Source organism: Gigantopelta aegis, chromosome 12, assembly GCF_016097555.1.
Source record: "Gigantopelta aegis isolate Gae_Host chromosome 12, Gae_host_genome, whole genome shotgun sequence".
NCBI classification, from domain to species: Eukaryota; Metazoa; Mollusca; class Gastropoda; order Neomphalida; family Peltospiridae; genus Gigantopelta; species Gigantopelta aegis.
Window position 1 is genome coordinate 44,041,937 of NC_054710.1, and position 20,277 is coordinate 44,062,213.

Sequence of the window (20,277 nt, forward strand, 5' to 3'; positions counted from 1 at the left end):
TGGTGGTAACAACATTTAGGCCATAAGATCCAACGCAGGCTATTCAAGCAGTATCATGTTTCTAACTTATAATAAATATAACATGTAAACAGCCATACGCTTTGCGGAATGTTGTAATATGACTTTCTAGTTTCTATTTAAAACTTCTTCTTTTTTCAAAATAAATTTAACATTGAGTAAAAATGCATATTTACAGTTTACAATTATATATACAATTTAAATGGCAACTCAATCTTTCGATGCTATTTCCTAAAACACAAATAAGAGTTATCCCCCTTAGACCATAACTGCTCTAGAATTTTTTTTTTTTTTTTTTTTTTATCTTCTCAATTACAGAACAGTGATTAATAAACAATGATTTGCATTTACCTCTGTATTTTCTAAACACTAATTCCTAAATTGTCGATGACTATCACGGCTAGATAGAGTTAATGTTGGCGTCAATTTATTTTGAAATAGTTTTACAATAACATACGAAGTGTTCTAAGTACCCAGCCCGAAGCTTTTGAAGGACGAACACGTTCAGTATTAAGGTTAGGATTCCCTCTGCTAAAATTCCTGTTCATGCGGCTGCGTCAGCGTCAGATAGCAGTGGCGTAGCGCGCGCGCGTGTGTGATGTCCCCATCAAACCAATTTCTTTTTTTGTATTGACACACACTTTAGTTGAGACAATTTAGTAATAACTCAATTATGTTATTGAAAGATTAAATACATCCAATAGCCGATGATTTAATAAATTAAATGTGCTTTAGTGTTGTTGTTAAACAAAACACATTTTTAAAGGTTACGCTGTGTCTGCAATTTATTCCACGGGCTGGATCAAATAAATTCTTATTAACGAATAATAAAAACATGATTTTAAATATCCATCGAAAGCAGCTGAAAACACGCTAGAATAGTTCTTAAGTAGGATCAATATTCCTTTTTTAGGGATGATCCACTTTCCATCAGTTGATTACACCCTCCACACGAGTTCCGCCTGATTCAAAGTCGACCCCCCTTACTTAGCATGCTGGTTACAGGTCTGCTATATTAGATTAAAAGGTTTACTGAATTTATGCCGACTCTTTAGCTTCGAACTCTTGCTTATGTGAAAGCAAATATTATTGAAATATTGAGTTGCCACTTTTTCCTCCTATGGTCGTAATGATAAAAAAAACCTAAATAGATTACAAAACAACCCACCAAAAAACAACCCCTAAACTCCCCGCTCTCCCCTAAAAAAACAACAACCCACCAACAACAAATAAATATTGGTCATGAAAAAAACACACAAAAATAACAAAACAAAAACTCATCCAGAAATCTGATTAGCTGTAGCCCTGTCGTAGAAACCCGACATCTCAGACTCTATCCGTGTCGGGGGTAGTGGTGTCCGATTAAAACATACTTAATGTTATATTGGATAACATCTGCCATGTGCAGTCGTAGTCCATGGCATGTCCCGTTGTGACGTCTTTGCCTTGATACCCTAAGGTCCCTGTTTTTAACATACCCAGGGCAATTTTGTATGACATCGCCTTTGACCGCAACAAATGCGCAGTTTAAAAAACAAGCCATACTACTAAAATGTTCAAAAACAACAGTTGGTCTCTGGTCGACCAAAGTTTTAGAGAGAGTTTATTAAAGACAGCTCATTGTTCCAAGCCAGCATATAGACCTTGCGAATGTTAATAGGGGTTTTTTTTTTTTTAATAGCCTTTTTAAGAGAAAGCAAATGCAGTTGTTATTTGCTAGCTGGGATCAGTTGGCCTCTGTGTAAATGATGAGCAAAGCTTTAGTTTACCGCAGAAAATAATAAGCTAATAACAATAAGCATATAGATAATAATAATAATAATAATAGTTTTAATAATAAATAAAACCTTCACGAGCGAGGACCTTTGGCCATATCCAGCTTTAGTTTCGGGCATTTTCGTTTAATTCGTGCAAAAAAATCTGCCCCCCCCCCCCCCCAAAAATCCACCCCCCCCCCCTCCTCCACGCCCGCACAAAAATGGGAGTACGTCTATGGTCATAGCTTACGACGGCTTTACTATATCGTAGCGCTAAGATAGCTTCGAAAATCTATAGCCTTTGTTCGAACCATTTTGAGCATGTTTTAAATTCCATAACGTTCCAGGCATAAGAAGATTAGTTATCAAGTTCCACGACTTTCCATGACCGTACGAACCTTGAAAGCACACCACATACATGATTACATACATTACTACAATACCATAATTTGTTTCTACTATAATTACCAGACAAAAACAAGACGACTAGAAGTCCACATAGTTAATTGTCAGATGTGTCACTAGTAGATGATAATTCATTCATTTGCACCTTAAAATATCCTAAGAGACCTATCAGTCCAGAGAGCTCTACTAGCTAAGTCTCCAATGTGTCACTAGTAGATGATAATTCATTAATTGTATGGATCATTATTAGTTAGTGATGTTTCAGTCATTGGCGGATCCACTGGGAGTCACATGAACAACATCGCCCACCCATTTGTACTACCCTTTTTAATAACTTAAAAAAGAAATTCATCATGCACAAAATACAACATTAAATTGCCCTGAAAGCATATTTATTTTTAAAATCTCTGAATAGCATATATGCGAACCACTGAATAGCTTTCGCTTCCTTTTTGAGCTGGGATTATTAGCCTTTAAGAAATTCCAACATGCCCTTTTTAGAATTTTGTGATGTTCTATTTACAAGATCAACATTCCACCCCTGCTACTGCTAATGCTCGATTATAGTTGACAATTAATCAGTTGGGCTCCACTAATGTGAAGATGGTCGATTACACACACACACACACACACACACACACACACTCTCTCTCTCTCTCTCTCTCTCTCTCTCTCTCTCTCTCTCTCTCTCTCTCTCTCTCTCTCTCTCTCTCTCTCTCTCTCTCTCTCTCTCTCTCTCACACACATAGACACACACACGCACGTGCGCAACTATTTATTTGTTCATATAAATAATATAATAATTACACAGAACGCGTGATCTGTGCAGGTGTTGAAATAATATACAGGTTTTTGAGTATACCCCTTAAAATAGTAGTGTTGATCACCTATGGTTCCTAACTAGGCCTCATCATGGTCACCAGTTGGCATCTGATTCTCTCTAATATAATGTTATTAACCTGTGGTTCCTAACTAAGCCTCAACTTAACTCATCATTGTCACCAGTTGGCACCCAATTCTCTGTAATAGTATTTGAACCCCTGCTATATTTTAAAGACATTGTTTATTGCAATGTTGGAATAAAGAGTAATTAAAAAAACCACGGACTACATTTGTTAGTGCATTGACCACCAGAGAACTACAAGAGAAACAACTTGAAATATTTTGTGTTGTACTTGATCTTGAAAAGTGTACTCCCTCAGTTAGACAAATGGATCATGTGGGTAGTACAACAATGGTTACTAGCATAACAAATTGTACTCGATCATAAAAACGTGTACATAATTTATCGGTCAAATGGTTGATGGATCCATTAATTTAAAAAAAACACTAGTGGAAAACAGTACTGGATCATAAAACGTGTACTCAATTAATTGGTCAAATACTTGATGGACTCCATTAAAATAACTTCACAATTGATTAATATTGTCATTTGTTATGTTGGCCCTTTTCATCTTCAGCCTCTTGAGTTTTGTTTCCAGTTTGCTCTTCCTCAGATTTTGGTTGCTGCTTCATTCTGTTAAGATTAAAGGATTAAGTTTATTAGACAGCGATTATTGAATAGTAAATTATTTTTTTATAAATTTTTGAGGATTGCAGAAACTGTACAGTATTCCCATCTCATGGTATACTTGTTTAGAAAGCTATTGTTCTTCTGTGAATCTCTCAAAAAAAAAAACCGTATTCCCATATCAAAATCGTATCTCTGCACAAGGCAGTCGAAAGCATGTTAGACAAAGTCACCCCGAGGAGATACGTAACAGGATGATTCCTCCCTCTTGTACCGCCTGTCAGAGGACTGCCACTCCCAAGGCTCTTAGAAAACTCAAACGTGTACAAGATAGACCATGGAAGTAGATTTTGTTTCTTTACACAGCCCTTGAGATATATTACCCTGTACCAGCACCTCTGTATAATAACTATATAATGAATGTTATGGTTTTGTTTTGTTTGCAAAACGTTTTTCGTTTTGTGTTTATGAGTAAATATTATTGGTAACCTGTTAAAACCTTATTATTGTATTGTATATCCTTCCACAATGTAGGTTCATGTTTTCTGGCTGATTTAAGGGTAGTGAAAGGGGAGGTGCCTGAATATAGATAACAAAAAAGAAAGAAATACAACCACACAGTTTTAAAGGCTATTATCAACTATACTGAAGAAATTGGATTACCTCTTGTAACAGAACCAAGATACTGCAATAGCGACGACCAGTAGAACAGCAACCACTGCTATTATGATAATGGTCGATTGCGAAACCTGACTCTCTGGACTGGGAACTGGAGAATATTTCAAAAAGAAACAGAAACAATACTTATCAATAATCTCATGTGAAGGTTCACATTTTTTCATTTCATTTCAACATATTTTCGTGCTTATATCCAACTAAGGTTCCAGCATGCTGTCCTGGGCACACACCTCAGATATCTGGGCTGTCTTTCCAGGACAGTGGGTTAGTTGTTAGTTGGTTCGCACTAGAATGGCTTAAAAATATGAAAAACAATAAAAGCCCTCGTTCAGATGGTTTTACGGCGGAACTTTAAAAAAAAATATATGGATAAACCTATGTCTCTTTATTGTTAGATCTCTTAATTACAGTTGTAATATAAATGCAATGTCAAACACTAAAAAATTAGGAATTATTGCTTGTATACCAAAATTAAATAAAGTAAAGCAGTTTTTAAAAAATTGGTGTCCTATTACTTTATTCAACTGTATATACAAAATAGTGTCAGGATGCATAACCAATAGAATAAAAACAGTACTTGATACAATTATTGCTAAAGATGTAACTGGTTTTATCAAAGACAGCTATTTGGTGAAAATATACGATTAATATTCGACATAATGGACTATACAGAAAGACCAAAAAAAAACCACCCCAATTATGTTGGTTTTGGTAGATTTTGAAAGAAGCCTTCGACTCGGTCTCCTGGGATTTTATTGAACAAACACTAGATATTTTTAACTTTAAATATTCAATAATAAAAGTGCATAAGTACTCTTATAAAAATTCTGTGTCGCGAATATTACAAAACGGGTTTCTACCAGAACGTTTTAAGATAGAAAGGAGTTGTAGGACAAGGCGATCCACTGTCCCTCTATATATTTATCATATGTGCTGAAATTCTAGAAATATTAATAAGAAATTCAAAGGATATTAAAGGTGCTCAATCACGGATTCAGTAGGCCTTATTTCTCTAAATATGGATTATAAATGGAAATTAATTCATTTGGAATATCAAACCTAGTTATTGTATGACCCAAAACATTTTAATTGAAGTACGATCGAGGGAATTCCATGACACGCTTCTTTTTTAAAATTAGGAAGTCTTCTTGTGAAAAGTCATGAACAAATACAGCAAAACAAACTCGAAGTTGAAACTCTGTTCATTGTTAAATATGCAAAAAGTAAACAAACTGTTAAATAACAACAACAATAAAATGAAATAAAGGTTGTTTGCTAGATGTTAGCAAGCTTCTAAATGCCTAGTTCATTGCTACAAAGCTGGTAGCTAAAATGTAATTAATAAAAGCATGTTAAATATGCTGCTCCATAGTTGCCTGAAAAGCATATTGCCACACGTCCAATCACTGACAACACATTCTAACTCATTAACAAGCTGCTAAGTCACTTGTTTGTGTTAGTGTTAAGTCGTGTAGTCAGGATGGCACGTACAATGTTGCATTTGGCGGAGTTACGACGAGCAATGCGACGGGAACGTATTTTGAGGTATCGTAAGGACCCTTTGGCTGTGTTTTCCGACTCTGAACTTATAAAATGCTATAGATTTTCGCGCATGGGAATAATGCGTAGCACGGATATAGTTGTCGTGGACACTGAACATGAAACAAGACGAAACTGCGCCCTTCTGCCCTATCAGAAAGTCATCATAGGTTTCCAATACTATGCGTCTGGGACATTATATATAATTGTTGGCGAACCTCTACAAATATCACAATCTACAGCCTGCAGGTATATCCACCATGTATCCACTTCTCTAGCACAGAAAATAGATGTTTTTCTGAAATTTCCAAATAACCCCGAGGCTCAGAGAATTAAAGACGAGTTTTTTTCCAAATAGCAGTTCCCTAGCGTTATCGGGTGTGTAGATGGCACACATGTGTGGATTACTTCTCCACATGAACACGAGGTTAACTTTGTCAATAGAAAAGGCTACCATTCAATCAATGTGCAGGTGGTGTGCGGTGCCAATGGAAAATGTATAAACATAGTTGCAAGATGGCCTGGATCAACTCACGATAGTCGCATGTTATGTCCGAGTAGTATTTGAAATATAATGGAAAATGGACAAACATCTGGCTACATTTTAGGTGACAGTGGATATCCCTTTCGTAATTGGTTGATGACACCTCTCCTACAACCCCATGGTGCTGCAGAACAACGTTATAATTCGTGACACAAACGTACTAGGGTTTTGGTGGAGCAAAGTATTGGAAGATGGAAAAAACGCTTCTGTGTTCTTCATTCTGACAACAGAATGATAAATCCCAAAAACACATGTAGAGTGATTGCAGCAACGGCTGTATTACACAATATAGCTATAGATTTAAATGAATCACTAGTTGATAGACACAGAACCAAGCCAACAGCGACCACACCTTCAAGAATACCAGGGCCCACATAATGGACACAGAGCAAGATCAGTGTTCATCGACACAAATTTTAATGACTGATCTGTTAAAACAGTAATTGTCTGTTTAATTGACATATATTTATTATATAAACAACAAACCATCAAAGGATAAACAAACATGTGTTTTTAAATTATTATACAATTACACAGTTTGTGTGTTTTGAAATTTGATTAAATAGTATTGTCTTCAATGGTTTTAATGTCATTATGTTAGATCTTTTGTTTCAACAGTTCAATTTCAAGTTTTAACATTTGTTGCTCAAGGAGTAAATTTGTATGCTTAATTTGAATGTTCTGCTTCTACAAGTCCATTAAGTCATCAAATGAAGTGTTTTTATGGGCGATTTGTGCAAGCTTTTCTCCCGCACTGGGTGTAGATGGGCGTGGTTTGGTGTTTTCCTGTTGTTCTGTAGATGTAGTCTCAGATGTAGTTTATAACTATGAACAATTAATTTAAAATGGATGTTGTATATATATATATATATATATATATATATATCTATATATATATCTATATCTATATCTATATCTATATCTATATCTGTATCTGTATCTGTATCTGTATATGTATCTACATGTATGTATGTATGTATGTATGTGTGTGTGTGTATGTGTGTGTGTGTGTGTGCATGTATGTATGTCTGTGTGTGTGTACATACATGCACACACACACACACACACACACACACACACACACACACACATACATACATACATACATACATACATACATACATACATACATATATATATATATATATGTATAACATACATACATACATACATACATACATACATACATATGCCCACTGTTTCATGCACGTAAGCGGGATCGACCGCGTAGATTGTAGGCCCCATGCATATGGTTGAGTTAAAGAAGCTTCCTTTTTATGGAAGCTTCGATAGCTCAGAGTGTATCGTGGTTAGTCTTGCAATTTGCGGGCGAATCGGTGCCACAGGTTCGAGTCCCAGCAACGGCATGGGACAATTTTTGAGGCCAGAAAGGATTTAATTATCCCCTGCGCCAGTGCGTTAATATCTATGTATGTACTATTATCGTGTTCAATTATTTAGACCCAAAAGTTTTTTGCAAATGTTACGTTTATTTCCTATTCGATATTTGTTTTCTTTGCATTTACATGAAAACAAACCCAAACCCCGACAGGTTTTATATACAAATCATCATATAAAATGCACGAAGTTGACTTAATTCCACTTTTTAAAAATCTCTGTGTCGTTTGAATGCACGTTATTTCTCCTATAAATAACTACGGTCATTTGCATATCAAAAGCATCATTCTATAGTGCGTTTCAAACTAATGTTCGGTTATATCGTCCTATCCGCACAAATCGTAGTATGACCTATATTTAAGAAAATATCTGTAAACATGAAGCAGGCGCGGATTCAGGTGGGGAGTTCAAGTGACAAAACCTCAGTTTGAAAAAAAAATATGTATCAAATATTATAATTATATTGTGGAATACACAAGCAAGCGCGCTGAAGGGAGAGACAGACAGACAGAGAGAGAGAGAGAGAGAGAGAGAGAGAGAGAGAGAGAGAGAGAGAGAGAGAGAGAGAGAGAGAGAGAGAGAGAGAGAGAGAGAGAGAGAGAGAGAGAGAGAAACGTCATTTATGTAACGACGCACTCAACATATTTTAATCTATGGTTATATCGTTATAGGGAGAGAGAGAGAGAAGAATATGGTATGCATGCGATTGGTGGAGGTGTGACCCTCTGCACAACCCCAACCCCACTTAAGGCTTCTTTTGTATATGGAGCGGAACGTAGCTCAGAGGTAAAGCGTTCGCTCATGGTAGGTCGACTGATCGATCCCACATGGTGGACCAATTGGGTTGTGTCTAGTTCCAGTCTGTGCACCACAACTGATGTATAAAGGTTGTGGTATGTGCTATCCTGTCTATGGGATGGTGCATATAAAACGTCCCTTATTGCTTATCAAAATTGCTTATCGTAAACAGTGGCCCATGTGGTGGTAGTGAGTTTCTTTCTCACTGTCATAATGCTCCTTAACCGTTTTGTCTGACGCCACATAAACGTATATCAAATGCGTTGAGTGTGTCGTTAAATAAACATTTCTCTCGTATGTATGTGTAGTCTATATGCATTTCTAGTCGATTAGTGTATAGGTTGTTACGTTGTTTGATAGTGAATGATATGGAAATAAATTGTTTTTGGTGTTAAAGAGTTCATGCATACATTAAAGTAATACTCCTGATGGGTATGGAGAAATAACTTAATCAGTCGACGAACTCATTTCTTCATCACTATCTTCGTTAAGGGGGACTATCACAGGGGGTATTTTATTTCTTATAAAACTATTTTGTTTTCTAAAATCTTCTTCGATCTTTATTACATGTTTAACTGCGTCAGAGAAGTGTGTAGGTGTTACAAAGTTCAATGCATGTGCAAGTTCTCTCCGCACCGTGGGACTTTACCATCATTATGACGAGCTATGTGCCCTTTGACTTGACTCCAGATCAGTTCTATCGGATTGAGTTCAGAATGTCTTCGCGGCAGTCTTAGACACAAGTGCCCATGGCGTTCAGCAATATCATCAGTAACAAATTGCTTTGCACATTTGTTACTTTTCACAAGTTCATAAAGAACTGGCTTTGTCATGTTACTCTCAAAAGGTATATTTTTGTTTCATAGCCACGACTGAATTTCTTCCTTTTTAGCGTTTAGTGCAGGACATCGTGTAATCTCATGTAATTTGTTGTGGTAGCTTGCGTTATCCATGACGATAACAGAAGGTTCTGGTAGAGAAGGCATAAGTTGTTCTTCAAACCATTTGATGAAATTGTCATGATTCATCTCACAATGATAGTCTCCGTCTGTTTTTTTAGCCTCAAAGATCAATTCACAGCCATCTATCAATCCATATTTATCACAGCCAGCATGACAAATAATAAGTCTTTTTCCCTTCCCAGTCACCGAACAGAGTTTAGGAACTCGATCAGCAGTGTCTGATTTCGGCAGGTGATTGGCGGTATTTGTGCCCGGGTGGATATCTGTCCAGTGGTGGGATGTTGTGTGGTTGACATTCACCCAGGTCTCATCTTGATACACTATTAAATACCCCTGTTCTCGTAAACTGGATATTTTATGGAGATAGTACAGTCTCCTGTCTGATATATTGGCGTCCTCAAAAATCACTTTTCCGGTTGTAGACATATGTTGGTATTTAAAATCAAGGTCATGGAGTGTTCTTCGTAAAGTTGATATGGATATGTTGATTCCACATTCCTCCCTTAAAGCCACGTTAATCTTATCTCTATAAAATCTGTATACTCGTCGTCTAATAACATCTTTATCAAATAAATCGATGAGTTTTCGGTCGCGTTTTTTAACAGTGATTTCTGTGCTTGGATTCGTAGAGCTTAGATTTTTCACAGTTCTTTTTACTGTTGAAACCGAAACTTTAAGTGCAGCGGCAACTCGATCGACAATTCAATAAGAAGCATACCTAGGTCTACCGCGTTGATATTCATCTTCGAAATAATCGAAAACGTTCTTAATACACAATTTTACATCAACTGAAGTGTTTTCCGATTTACCCATATTTTTCCTCAAATAACAATAACAAGAATGTCGACTACTACATTTTCAATGAATTTATATACCCTAACTAACTTGTATTTTACGTGGTTTACACATTGCTACAATAGCACGTGCAGTCATAGATCGAAATAATGATGTTATTGACCAAGCAATGCTATCGTATTTTGAACATTCAGGGCTGTGTCTGCGGGATGAAAAAGTGGTTGAACCCATACGAGTCCGAACAATAGCGCTTTGGTTTTTCGCATTACAAATGTAACACTCCACCCCCAAACCCCAGCCCCTAGCACCACCCTAAAATAAATATATATATATATATATATATATATATATATATATATATATATATATATATATATATATATACGTATGTGTTCCCAATTTAGAGGCAAATTAAATAACATTTTTATTATTATTTAATGTTGGTGGCCTTTGACATTTACCCCCCCCCCCCCCGGTCTTCTGGGTCCGGCCCTGCATTAAATTTGTTTATACATTTGGAAAGCACATTCCTGCGGTGTGTGAGGTGATTTGTGTTTATTACTGTGCTACACCTCAGTTGTGTTAGGTTAGGTATGGTATGCTAATATATAATTGATATAATAAAATAAAAATACATAATACATTAGCTAAATTTATTAAATATAATGCACCTACAAGAAAGGGTTACATGTTCTGTTTGTTTACATCTATGTTTAACGGAAAGATTAGACAATACTGTTACACACTGCAAAACAATAATAACCTTGATTTAGTGAAACAAGTTATAATGGCCTTCACGTAGCCTCAGATCCCAATGTTTTGATATGCAAATGACCTTAGTTATTTATAGGAGAAATAACGTGCATTCAAACGACACAGAGATTTTTAAAAAGTGGAATTAAGTCAACTTCGTGCATTTTATATGATGATTTGTATATAAAACCTGTCGGGGTTTGGGTTTGTTTCCATGTAAATGCAAAGAAAACAAATATTGAATAGGTAATAAACGTAACATTTGCAAAAAACTTTGGGTCTAAATAATTGAACAGGATAATAGTCAACCTCGACATACATACAATATATAGATATTCATACATCAATACATACATACATACATAGATAGATAGATAGATAGATAGATAGATAGATAGATAGATATAGATATAGATATATATAGATATATATATATATATATATACATATATATATACATATATACATATATATATATATATATATATATATATATATATATATATATATATATATATATATATATATATATATATATATATATAGATATATAGATATATATATATATATATATATATATATATATATATATATATATATATATATATATATATATATATATACAACATCCATTTTAAATTAATTGTTCATAGTTATAAACTACATCTGAGACTATGTACAAATCGGAAGTTTCTTTTTTTATATATATATATATATATATATATATATATATATATATATATATATATATGATATATACATATATATATTTGTTAATTTGTTAAGCAGTTATTTGGACAGGGTAGCACACACCGCAGCCTTTGATATACTAGGCGTGGATTACTGGTTGGAACGGAAAAAACAATTTCCTGAGTATTGATCCTTCCTCCGACTGATCCCCGGGTTGACATCCTTGCGATGAGCTACGTCCAAGCCCGCCCCCATGTACTCATGTATGTATAATTATTATACATATAATTTATATTAATTTATATTTTAGTTAATGTACTCACCTGCTACAAGTGTAATATTCTTTGATATGGGACATATTTCTTTTGCACCCGATTCTATCCCATCTAATCCTAAGCTTGGGGTATCCTCACATAAGTCAACTATCTTTTGATGAGCACCACTAGGCTCCTGGGGTGGTTTTCCTCCACCGGTCTGCTTCCTCGCATTTTTTCTTCTCTAAAACGTGTTCGCGGGATTCCAATTTTAATTTTGAAAGTTTTTGTTTCAAATCATCGATGCTTCTCGAAACCTCGGGGATGCGCGCCTTATGTTGCATGTGAATCGTTTTCCGTGCATCTTTTTTTTCGTCTATTGGTATTGCAATCTTTTTTATTTAAATTTTTTTTTGGAGGGGGGGGGGGGGGGGGGGACGTCGAGTGTATATTTAAATTCCTTGTACTTTTGTGCCAAAAATACATTTTCATTTTGAGAATAATTAGGCTTTCTGGGGTTTTTTGTTGCTATATTTAACTAACAACTCATATTGAATGTTCAAGGAAGATATAACTATTATCCTATCACAAAATTACAAACATTACTTTTGAAAGGGACATGTGTGTAAAGAAATTGACATGGTGTTTTCAATGACTGGACGTGTCCCAATATGCTTATCAAGCAACTATGGAGAAGTATATTTAACATGCTTTTATTAATTACATTTTAGCTACCAGCTTTGTAGCAATGAACTAGGCATGTAGAAGCTTGCTAACATCTAGCAAACAACTTTTATGAATTTGGCCCCTGGTGTTGCGTTTTTGATAAATGTTAATTAATTAAGCAACCAAAGTTTAATGGAAACTTTTATTTTGAAGTAAGTAAAGTACACATTGGTCAGTATGTTTACTACTGGCTTTGTTATTATAAAGTTAGTTGAGTTGTGAACAGTATTGGAATTTGTTTACATCTCGTAGGCCTTTTCGCAGTGACCGGACAATCATGCATTTTATTTTTTAGTTGTTAATTCTTCAGCTTGGATTCGTGGAAAGATATCGACTGTATTTCATTTTCAGATGAAATTGCAACATTTCAAAGTCCGACAAAACGTCAACTTGTTTGATGATAAAACGCACCCCGACCTCCCAAGCCAAGTGTTTATAAATTACATCATTGTATCCACATTGTATTGTAGTTGTTATTTAACAGTTTGATTACTTTTTGCATATTTAACAGTGAACAGAATACAACACAGACTTTTACCTCAATGCAAACCCCTGTAAACTGGATTGGCCCAATTTGGCCTATGGGTTTAGGCTACTGTTTAGAGGAGATTCACTGCATCATATAAACTTGTACATACTAGTATATGTAACAGGACACGATTAATCAAGGACAGCAGTAACATTATTTTAACATTTGTTTACAGGCAAATTTTCATTTATGACCAAACAATTATTTCTAGGCCTTCAGCTGAAAGTGAAAGTTGAAAACCAGTGACGTGTTCTGAAGGGAATGTGCTAGAGAACAATATAACTGTTTTTCATTGATCCTAAACAAAAACACAAAGTTTTTATGACTATTTGTTTTTCACGCTGAAACTATCTCGACTGTAAAACATTATACAATTTGCTGCAGTCACCTGAGTCACAAAATTGCATGCAATCTGAAGTGAAGGGTAACAACCGAATTGGTTTAAAGAGAAAAACCCGGGGCTTTAACTTTTCCTTCTGCATCCACCCTCTGCCCTACATAGACGAACAATTGGAAATATTCGCGGACAAGTAGATATTGTGGTATACTTGTCTGGTGGACAAGTGAATATTTTTTCTTATTTCTATCACTGTAGCACATATGACAGCCTTTGATATACCTGTCGTGCTGCACTGGCAGGAACAAGAAATAGCCACTGACAGGGATGGATCATAGACCAACTACACATCAAGCGAGCGCTTTACCACTGGGCTATGTCCCGCCCCCCCCCCCCCCCCCCCCCCCCATAGCTTGAGAGGACTTCTATGATGTACATGTAGTATAAATGCATGTGTTTTATTATTATCATCATCATTTCCCACCCAGGCCAACACCCTTCATCTTTTCGTAAGAGTTTATATTGTGTAGTCCTGAAAATTGGTACACAGATTCTTTAGATTCAAATGTACATGCATTTTATATTTTGGTTTCTTCTTAATTAAAATTAAAGGTCAACATTGAATATTTCAAAGTCTGTTTTATCCTAGAGATTTGACTGAATACCAGTAAAAGTAAACTTGAAAATTAGTTTGTTTTTTCTTCAAGTTTTGATTGCCCACACCTGAAACTTGGTAGGCTATGATTCTCTAGGGTGGTCTTTAAAAACTAATAGAAAGAACTAAATGTTTACATTAATAATAAACAATAGCTAATTACATACCAGATCTATCCATACTATATTAAAACAAAAATCTATTTTTTTCTTCAGAATCCCATCTGAATGTTGGATGAGATATATCAAGTCTGAGATAACACTGGACAGGACATAACTGAGGAAAATGAATGTGAGAGAATTCAGTCTAACATTTGGAAATAAATATATATAGATTATTTATAAAATGTTTGTTTGCACATACTGTTCAGATATATTACTGGGTCACATCGGGAAGAATGAAACACCACTTTGTTAATTTTAATGTGCTTCATTTTTTATTTTTTTTTGCTGACAGTTTACATATAGGGTGTGGAAGTGCTGTAATACTGTACTGGTGACATAAGAACAATACCTTTTTAAAACAATTATTTGAATTAAATGGGTACAAGGAATTCCCATGGTATTAATGGATTTTGAAGCTGTTGCTTCACTCTTTTTTTTTTTTTTTTTTTTTTTTTTTTTTAAACATTTCTCCAGATTTGTAACAGGTTGGTAGAATGACCGCAATGGGTGTCCATTTCCGTGGGTGGAGATAGGGTCAGTGGAATTAATACAGCAATTAACTGAGAATATTGAAATTTGGCCTCCAGGGACAGATTTCTGCCTAATTTCATTTGTTTAATGATGCCACGTACAGAGCTACTGGAGGTAGAAAATTAACTTGATAATTAATACTGACCCATAGTCTTCAGAGGCAGAAAGTCACCTTTTATATGATCGTACCTCAGACAAGACAGAACACAACACAGCATTTGATATTCACTTATACTTCACTTATATTTCACTGATATTTGACTTGTATTTCACTTATACAGCAATTTTTGTGAAATATGAATCACTGACGTTTGGCTTATATTTCACTTATACAGTAGTATCTGTCAAATATCGGTGAATCACTTATATTTAACTTACACTTCACTTATAAGTCACTTACTTATATCTTACACGTCTGTTAAATATAAGCGAGTGACTTATACTTCACTTATGTATATGATTAATACTTCACCTATATGTCACATGTACTTTGTATAAGTGATACCTCATTTGCATACAAAATCCTGATCGTTTACTTATCAGCAACTTATACTTGAAAAGTACTAACGACTTATACTTCACTTATAAGTGAAAAATACAAGTCATTTTCGTAAGGGTAAATGACAGCACTAAACATTTGAAGTTTGTTTTGTTTAACGATACCACTAGAACACATTGATTTATTGATGAATGACCATTTTAACAGAATTACAGTTAAAAGGTTTTTTCTGGTTAAATCAATTTCCTAAATAAAACTGCTAATCGTCCCAACAGTTGTAGAAGGTCAAACTTAATTTTATTCCCTAATATATATGGGGGGCGGGGGGGGGGGGGGGGGGGGGAGAGAGTTCCCATTCATAAGTAAATAAATCATGCATTATTGTTAGGTAACATATAAAATGGATAACTTTTTATAATTATTTAACAATTTTAATAGGTAACTTTATTCTAAACTGATCAAAATTATTTGCATATTTTTCTAAACAAACCATAAAGTATGCCCAATGAGCCTATATGTTGTGTAAATTGACAAATTAATTAAACATGATCTGAGTATGAAAAATGTATAATAAAAAGTTAATTATTTTAATTTTAATGTTTTTTGTTTCATCAACAGTTAACATTAGGTAAGTGAATTTTTCATGCACTGGCCCTATGACAAGTGAATTAAAACAAACGAATTCTAGAACCCCTGCATAGCCTGCCTTTCTAACACCGAATTTCAAGGCCTGCAATTGGAGATCATATTAAACGTAATGTATATTGCTATAAAAAAAATACCCCCTTCAGTGAAATAACTATAATTTAGTATCTCACAATGTTTGACAAAAGGACCTTCAATGCATACACATCTAAATGAACAATTTGGAATAATTTCTCAGAAGTACGTTTTTCTAAATTTCTGGTCAAAAAATAACAATATCGGCGTTTTTGCCCATATGTACATGTATGTCTAGAAGGCCATTTGATTAAGCAATATAGTCATAGGCATACAGAGGGCGGGGGAAGAGTTTTACCTGAATTAAACAAAATTGGATAACAGTGTTTATTCATATTTGCTTTAGTATCAAACACCTATATTAAATATGGTTCCAAATGAATTACTAAGCATTTTTACATGGATTACAACTGATATTGTGAGTAGAATACTGATACAATGTAGATCGAAATACACAGAGAAAAGCATTGGGGCTTGGGGGATTGAAGTTGACCCCCTGACCCTTATCTCCTAAGCTTATCAATATAATATGCAATGTTTCACTGCTAAACAGCTTTGTGGAGCAATATCATATACAAGAAACTAATATATAAGGGGAGTTGACTATTTGAATCAAACATGATTAAAATGTACATGGTATTGTTTTCTATGCGTAAAATTGTGTGGAGAACAAAGTACCATTCTTGAAATTATTGGCATGAAATAACTTTCTGGCATTAGAACCATGGTCTATGTATTCCAATGTCTGCAGTTACAATTTTCATTGGCTTCGGATTAGTTATTTGCAAGAAATACAAATAAATGTAAAAAAGAAAAAGACAAACTTAAAGCAGTTTTAAATGCTAAAGGCTACACACCATCATTTGGCGTGTTCTTACTTGTTGTAGTAGCTTAATATAGTCCGGTTTAGGAAATAGTTACTCATTAAAAAAATATTACAAAATTCTCATAGGCTTTTTGAAATCTTTCTTTGATGATTACACGTAGGTTGACATCTGTAGTATTTAAATAACCCACTGGTTTGAAGTTACTAGTTATATGTAGTACTAACTGATAACAACTGTGCAAGTGGTATGATGCCACTTGTATAACAGCAACACCAGGCTGTGGTTGATTTTTTAAATGGCACTTGTCAGTTGAGAGTACTCCCTAAAATTAGTAGTCACATGACCATCTCGATAGTGTTTTATTTTTCACACAATATATTCTGACATAGAAATTATATTGAAATGCATGGTGGTGTGTAACCAAAAGTAACACCTACAATATATATCTCATCTTCTGATTCAGTGGTGTTGAGAAAAAAAAAGTAATGCCGACTTACTTCCAACTTTTTTTTCACAACTAACTTGGCCATCTCCTGTTCCTCCATCCCAACAAATCCATAAACCAGCATCTACTGAAGAGTTGAATGAGGCTATAGTAAGAGTATGCTGTGTAGGCGAGTCAATGGAAACACTGTAGTCAGTTACACCACCAGTTGCAATGCACTGATCATTTGCTGTGTTACAAAATATCACCATTTGTGATGATCCACTATTTGGTCGTAGCCATTTGATTCCCGAAATTAGGTTCCCGTTATTTTGCAGATTAATGTTGTAGTTAGTCCAGTGTGTCCTTCATCCATACAATTTAAAGTTGTAGTTGCAACAACTAAAATAAAATATCCACGTGATTAAGAGGACCAAATTTCCATTAAAATGTTCTTATATGACATCGATAAAATGTGTAGAATCTTGACCGTACTATACCTCTGTACCTTTTTCATCCATCAAACGTTTCATTATTCTAGCTGTATGAGAGGTGGCATTATCATGCTCAAAAATCGAGATGTTGGCGTTGTTATGGAACAGAGGAATGACGCGATGAGCGAGAATGTCATCGCGGTAACGTTGAGCATTTAAATTGCCATCAATGACGACTAGTGGTGAACGATAACCATGGGCAATGGCTGCCCAGACCATGACAGAACCCCCACCCCTAAATGATCTCATTCAATAATACAACAGTCAGCATAGCCTTCATTTCTCCTACGGTAGACGTGCACCCTGCCATCACCACGTTGTAAAGAAAAAAGAACGGTATTCAAGCGTCGCCGTATCCAACGAGTGTGTACACATGCTCAATTAAGACGATTTAGACGATGACGTTGCGTTAAAACGCATCCGACGTAAGCACATCGTGCATGTAAACCGTTCTCCCGCAGACGATTACGAACAGTTTGCCCACTGATTCGGTTATTATGAAGCCCAGGTGTGTTAGCAGCAGTAGCAGGGGCAGTTTGGAATCGATTGCGCAAATGCGTGTTCATGATATAGCGGTCTTGACCACGCGTTGTAACACGCGGACGTCCACGACGTGGCAAGTCGTTGGTGCTTCCTGCCATTCGAAATCTTGCGCGAAGATTTCGTATCGCTCGACTAGAACTCCCAACATGCCTTGCAACGTCTTCTGTCGACATGCCAGCATCAAGCATGCCAATCACCCGTTCGCGTAAATTATTGGGTATTCTTGGCATACTAAAAATGCTACAATGTAAAAAACGTTATTTTTTTTACAAATTTTGAAGCGTTTTGTTCACTTGACAACAATGTCAGTAAGACAAGTCAAACAAATTGACAGAATACTACACGGGACATGTCGAACCATGCATGCACATGCAAATTGAATTTCACGTTGTCGACGATTAACAGTGCAAAAATAATCGATAACATTCATGATTCCTGATAATACAGCTCAAGGCTAATACTACCTATATAATTTCATTACACAATGAATTCTTTAATACAACAAATACTATATGTATAAATCGGAAGTTTCTTTTTTTGTTCAGTATATATACACACTGGAATAGAGGTCGTAGTTAATAATGCAGCTAGCGGTACAGAAAATCGCAGCTATAGTCATTTAGTCAAATTAATGTACACTTCCATTCGTACACATTGATATACACACAAACATGCTTATTAATTGCAAATATCAAAACTTTATTAAGATTCCGTTTTAACGAGTCAATAATTGATCAATGAGCCCATTTTTGTTGGTATCGATTCCCAAGACGTGGTCGTAAGTATTCCTGTTGAGCACAAAAATATATTGTACATTTTCGTTTCTGTAAAAGAAGGAGATCTAGAACCCCTGCATAGCCTGCCCTTCTAACACCAATTTCAAGGCCTGCAATTGGACATCTTATTAAAAGTAACGTATATTGCTCTAAAAAAATATCCCCTTCACTAAAATAACCATAACTTGGTATCTCGCAATGTTTGATAAAGAACCTTCAATGCATACACAACTAAATGAACCATTTGGAATAAATTTTGAGAAGTACATTTTTCTAAATTTCTCGTCAAAGATTAACAATGTCGGCATTTTTGCCCGTATGTAAATGTATGTCTAGAAGGCCATTTGATTGTGCAATACAATTATAGGAATACAGGGGGCAGGCGAGGATTTGTGCCCATTGTTTTTGACCAAATACGAATATTTACTCCAGCATTGGGGTGTGGGGGATTGAAGTTGACCCCCTGACCCTTATCTCCTAAGCTTATAAATATAATATGTAATGTTTCACGGCTAAACAGCTTTGTGGAGCAATATCATATGCAAGTAACAAATATATAAGGGGAGTTGATTATTTGAATTAAACGTGATTAAAATGTACATGCAGGGTTCGTACAGAAAGTGTGAAATCAAATTCAAGAACATTTGCGGGGGGGGAAATAGAACTTTTTGAAGAACATTTTAGGAGTGTATGTAAAAAAAAAAAAATTCAAACATGTCAGGTGCAAGCAACTTGGTGAGTTCAATGACATCGCCTTCTAGCTGCAGACGTTTGGCTTTCAGCTCGTCGATCTCATCTACCACACATTTACGCTTTTGGCATACCACGTCGCCAAGCCTCTTTCATTATCCAATCTTTATATTTGGGATCAACAAGCCACTCATCCCGAAACTTGCAACTTCCATGTTGGTGAGGCATGATCGAAAACGTTCCAAGAAACTTCCAACATGT

The 20,277-nt window shown here is 35.3% G+C and overlaps 1 protein-coding gene across 1 annotated transcript; it reads right to left on the minus strand.

Moving 5' to 3' along the window:
- Nucleotides 1–1,978: 1,978 nt before the first annotated feature.
- Nucleotides 1,979–17,858, minus strand: LOC121386682. Its single transcript, XM_041517671.1, has 3 exons — nt 17,587–17,858; nt 4,354–4,459; nt 1,979–3,696 (listed from the first exon to the last, which is right to left on the minus strand). The coding sequence occupies exons 1-3, from the start codon at nt 17,783–17,785 to the stop codon at nt 3,609–3,611; spliced, it is 393 nt and encodes a 130-aa protein (XP_041373605.1). The 5' UTR covers nt 17,786–17,858; the 3' UTR covers nt 1,979–3,608.
- Between the last annotated feature and the right edge of the window lie 2,419 nt (nt 17,859–20,277).

Excerpts from the sequence above, each read along its gene's own strand:
- LOC121386682 (XM_041517671.1), bottom strand. The coding sequence starts at position 17,785 with ATGGTGATATTTTGTAACACAGCAAATGATCAGTGCATTGCAACTGGT. Across the intron at positions 4,460-17,586 it reads TTGTGAAAAAAAAGTTGGAA|TTCCCAGTCCAGAGAGTCAG; the intron begins GTAAGTCGGCAT and ends AATATTCTCCAG. Across the intron at positions 3,697-4,353 it reads TCTTGGTTCTGTTACAAGAG|AATGAAGCAGCAACCAAAAT; the intron begins GTAATCCAATTT and ends TAATCTTAACAG.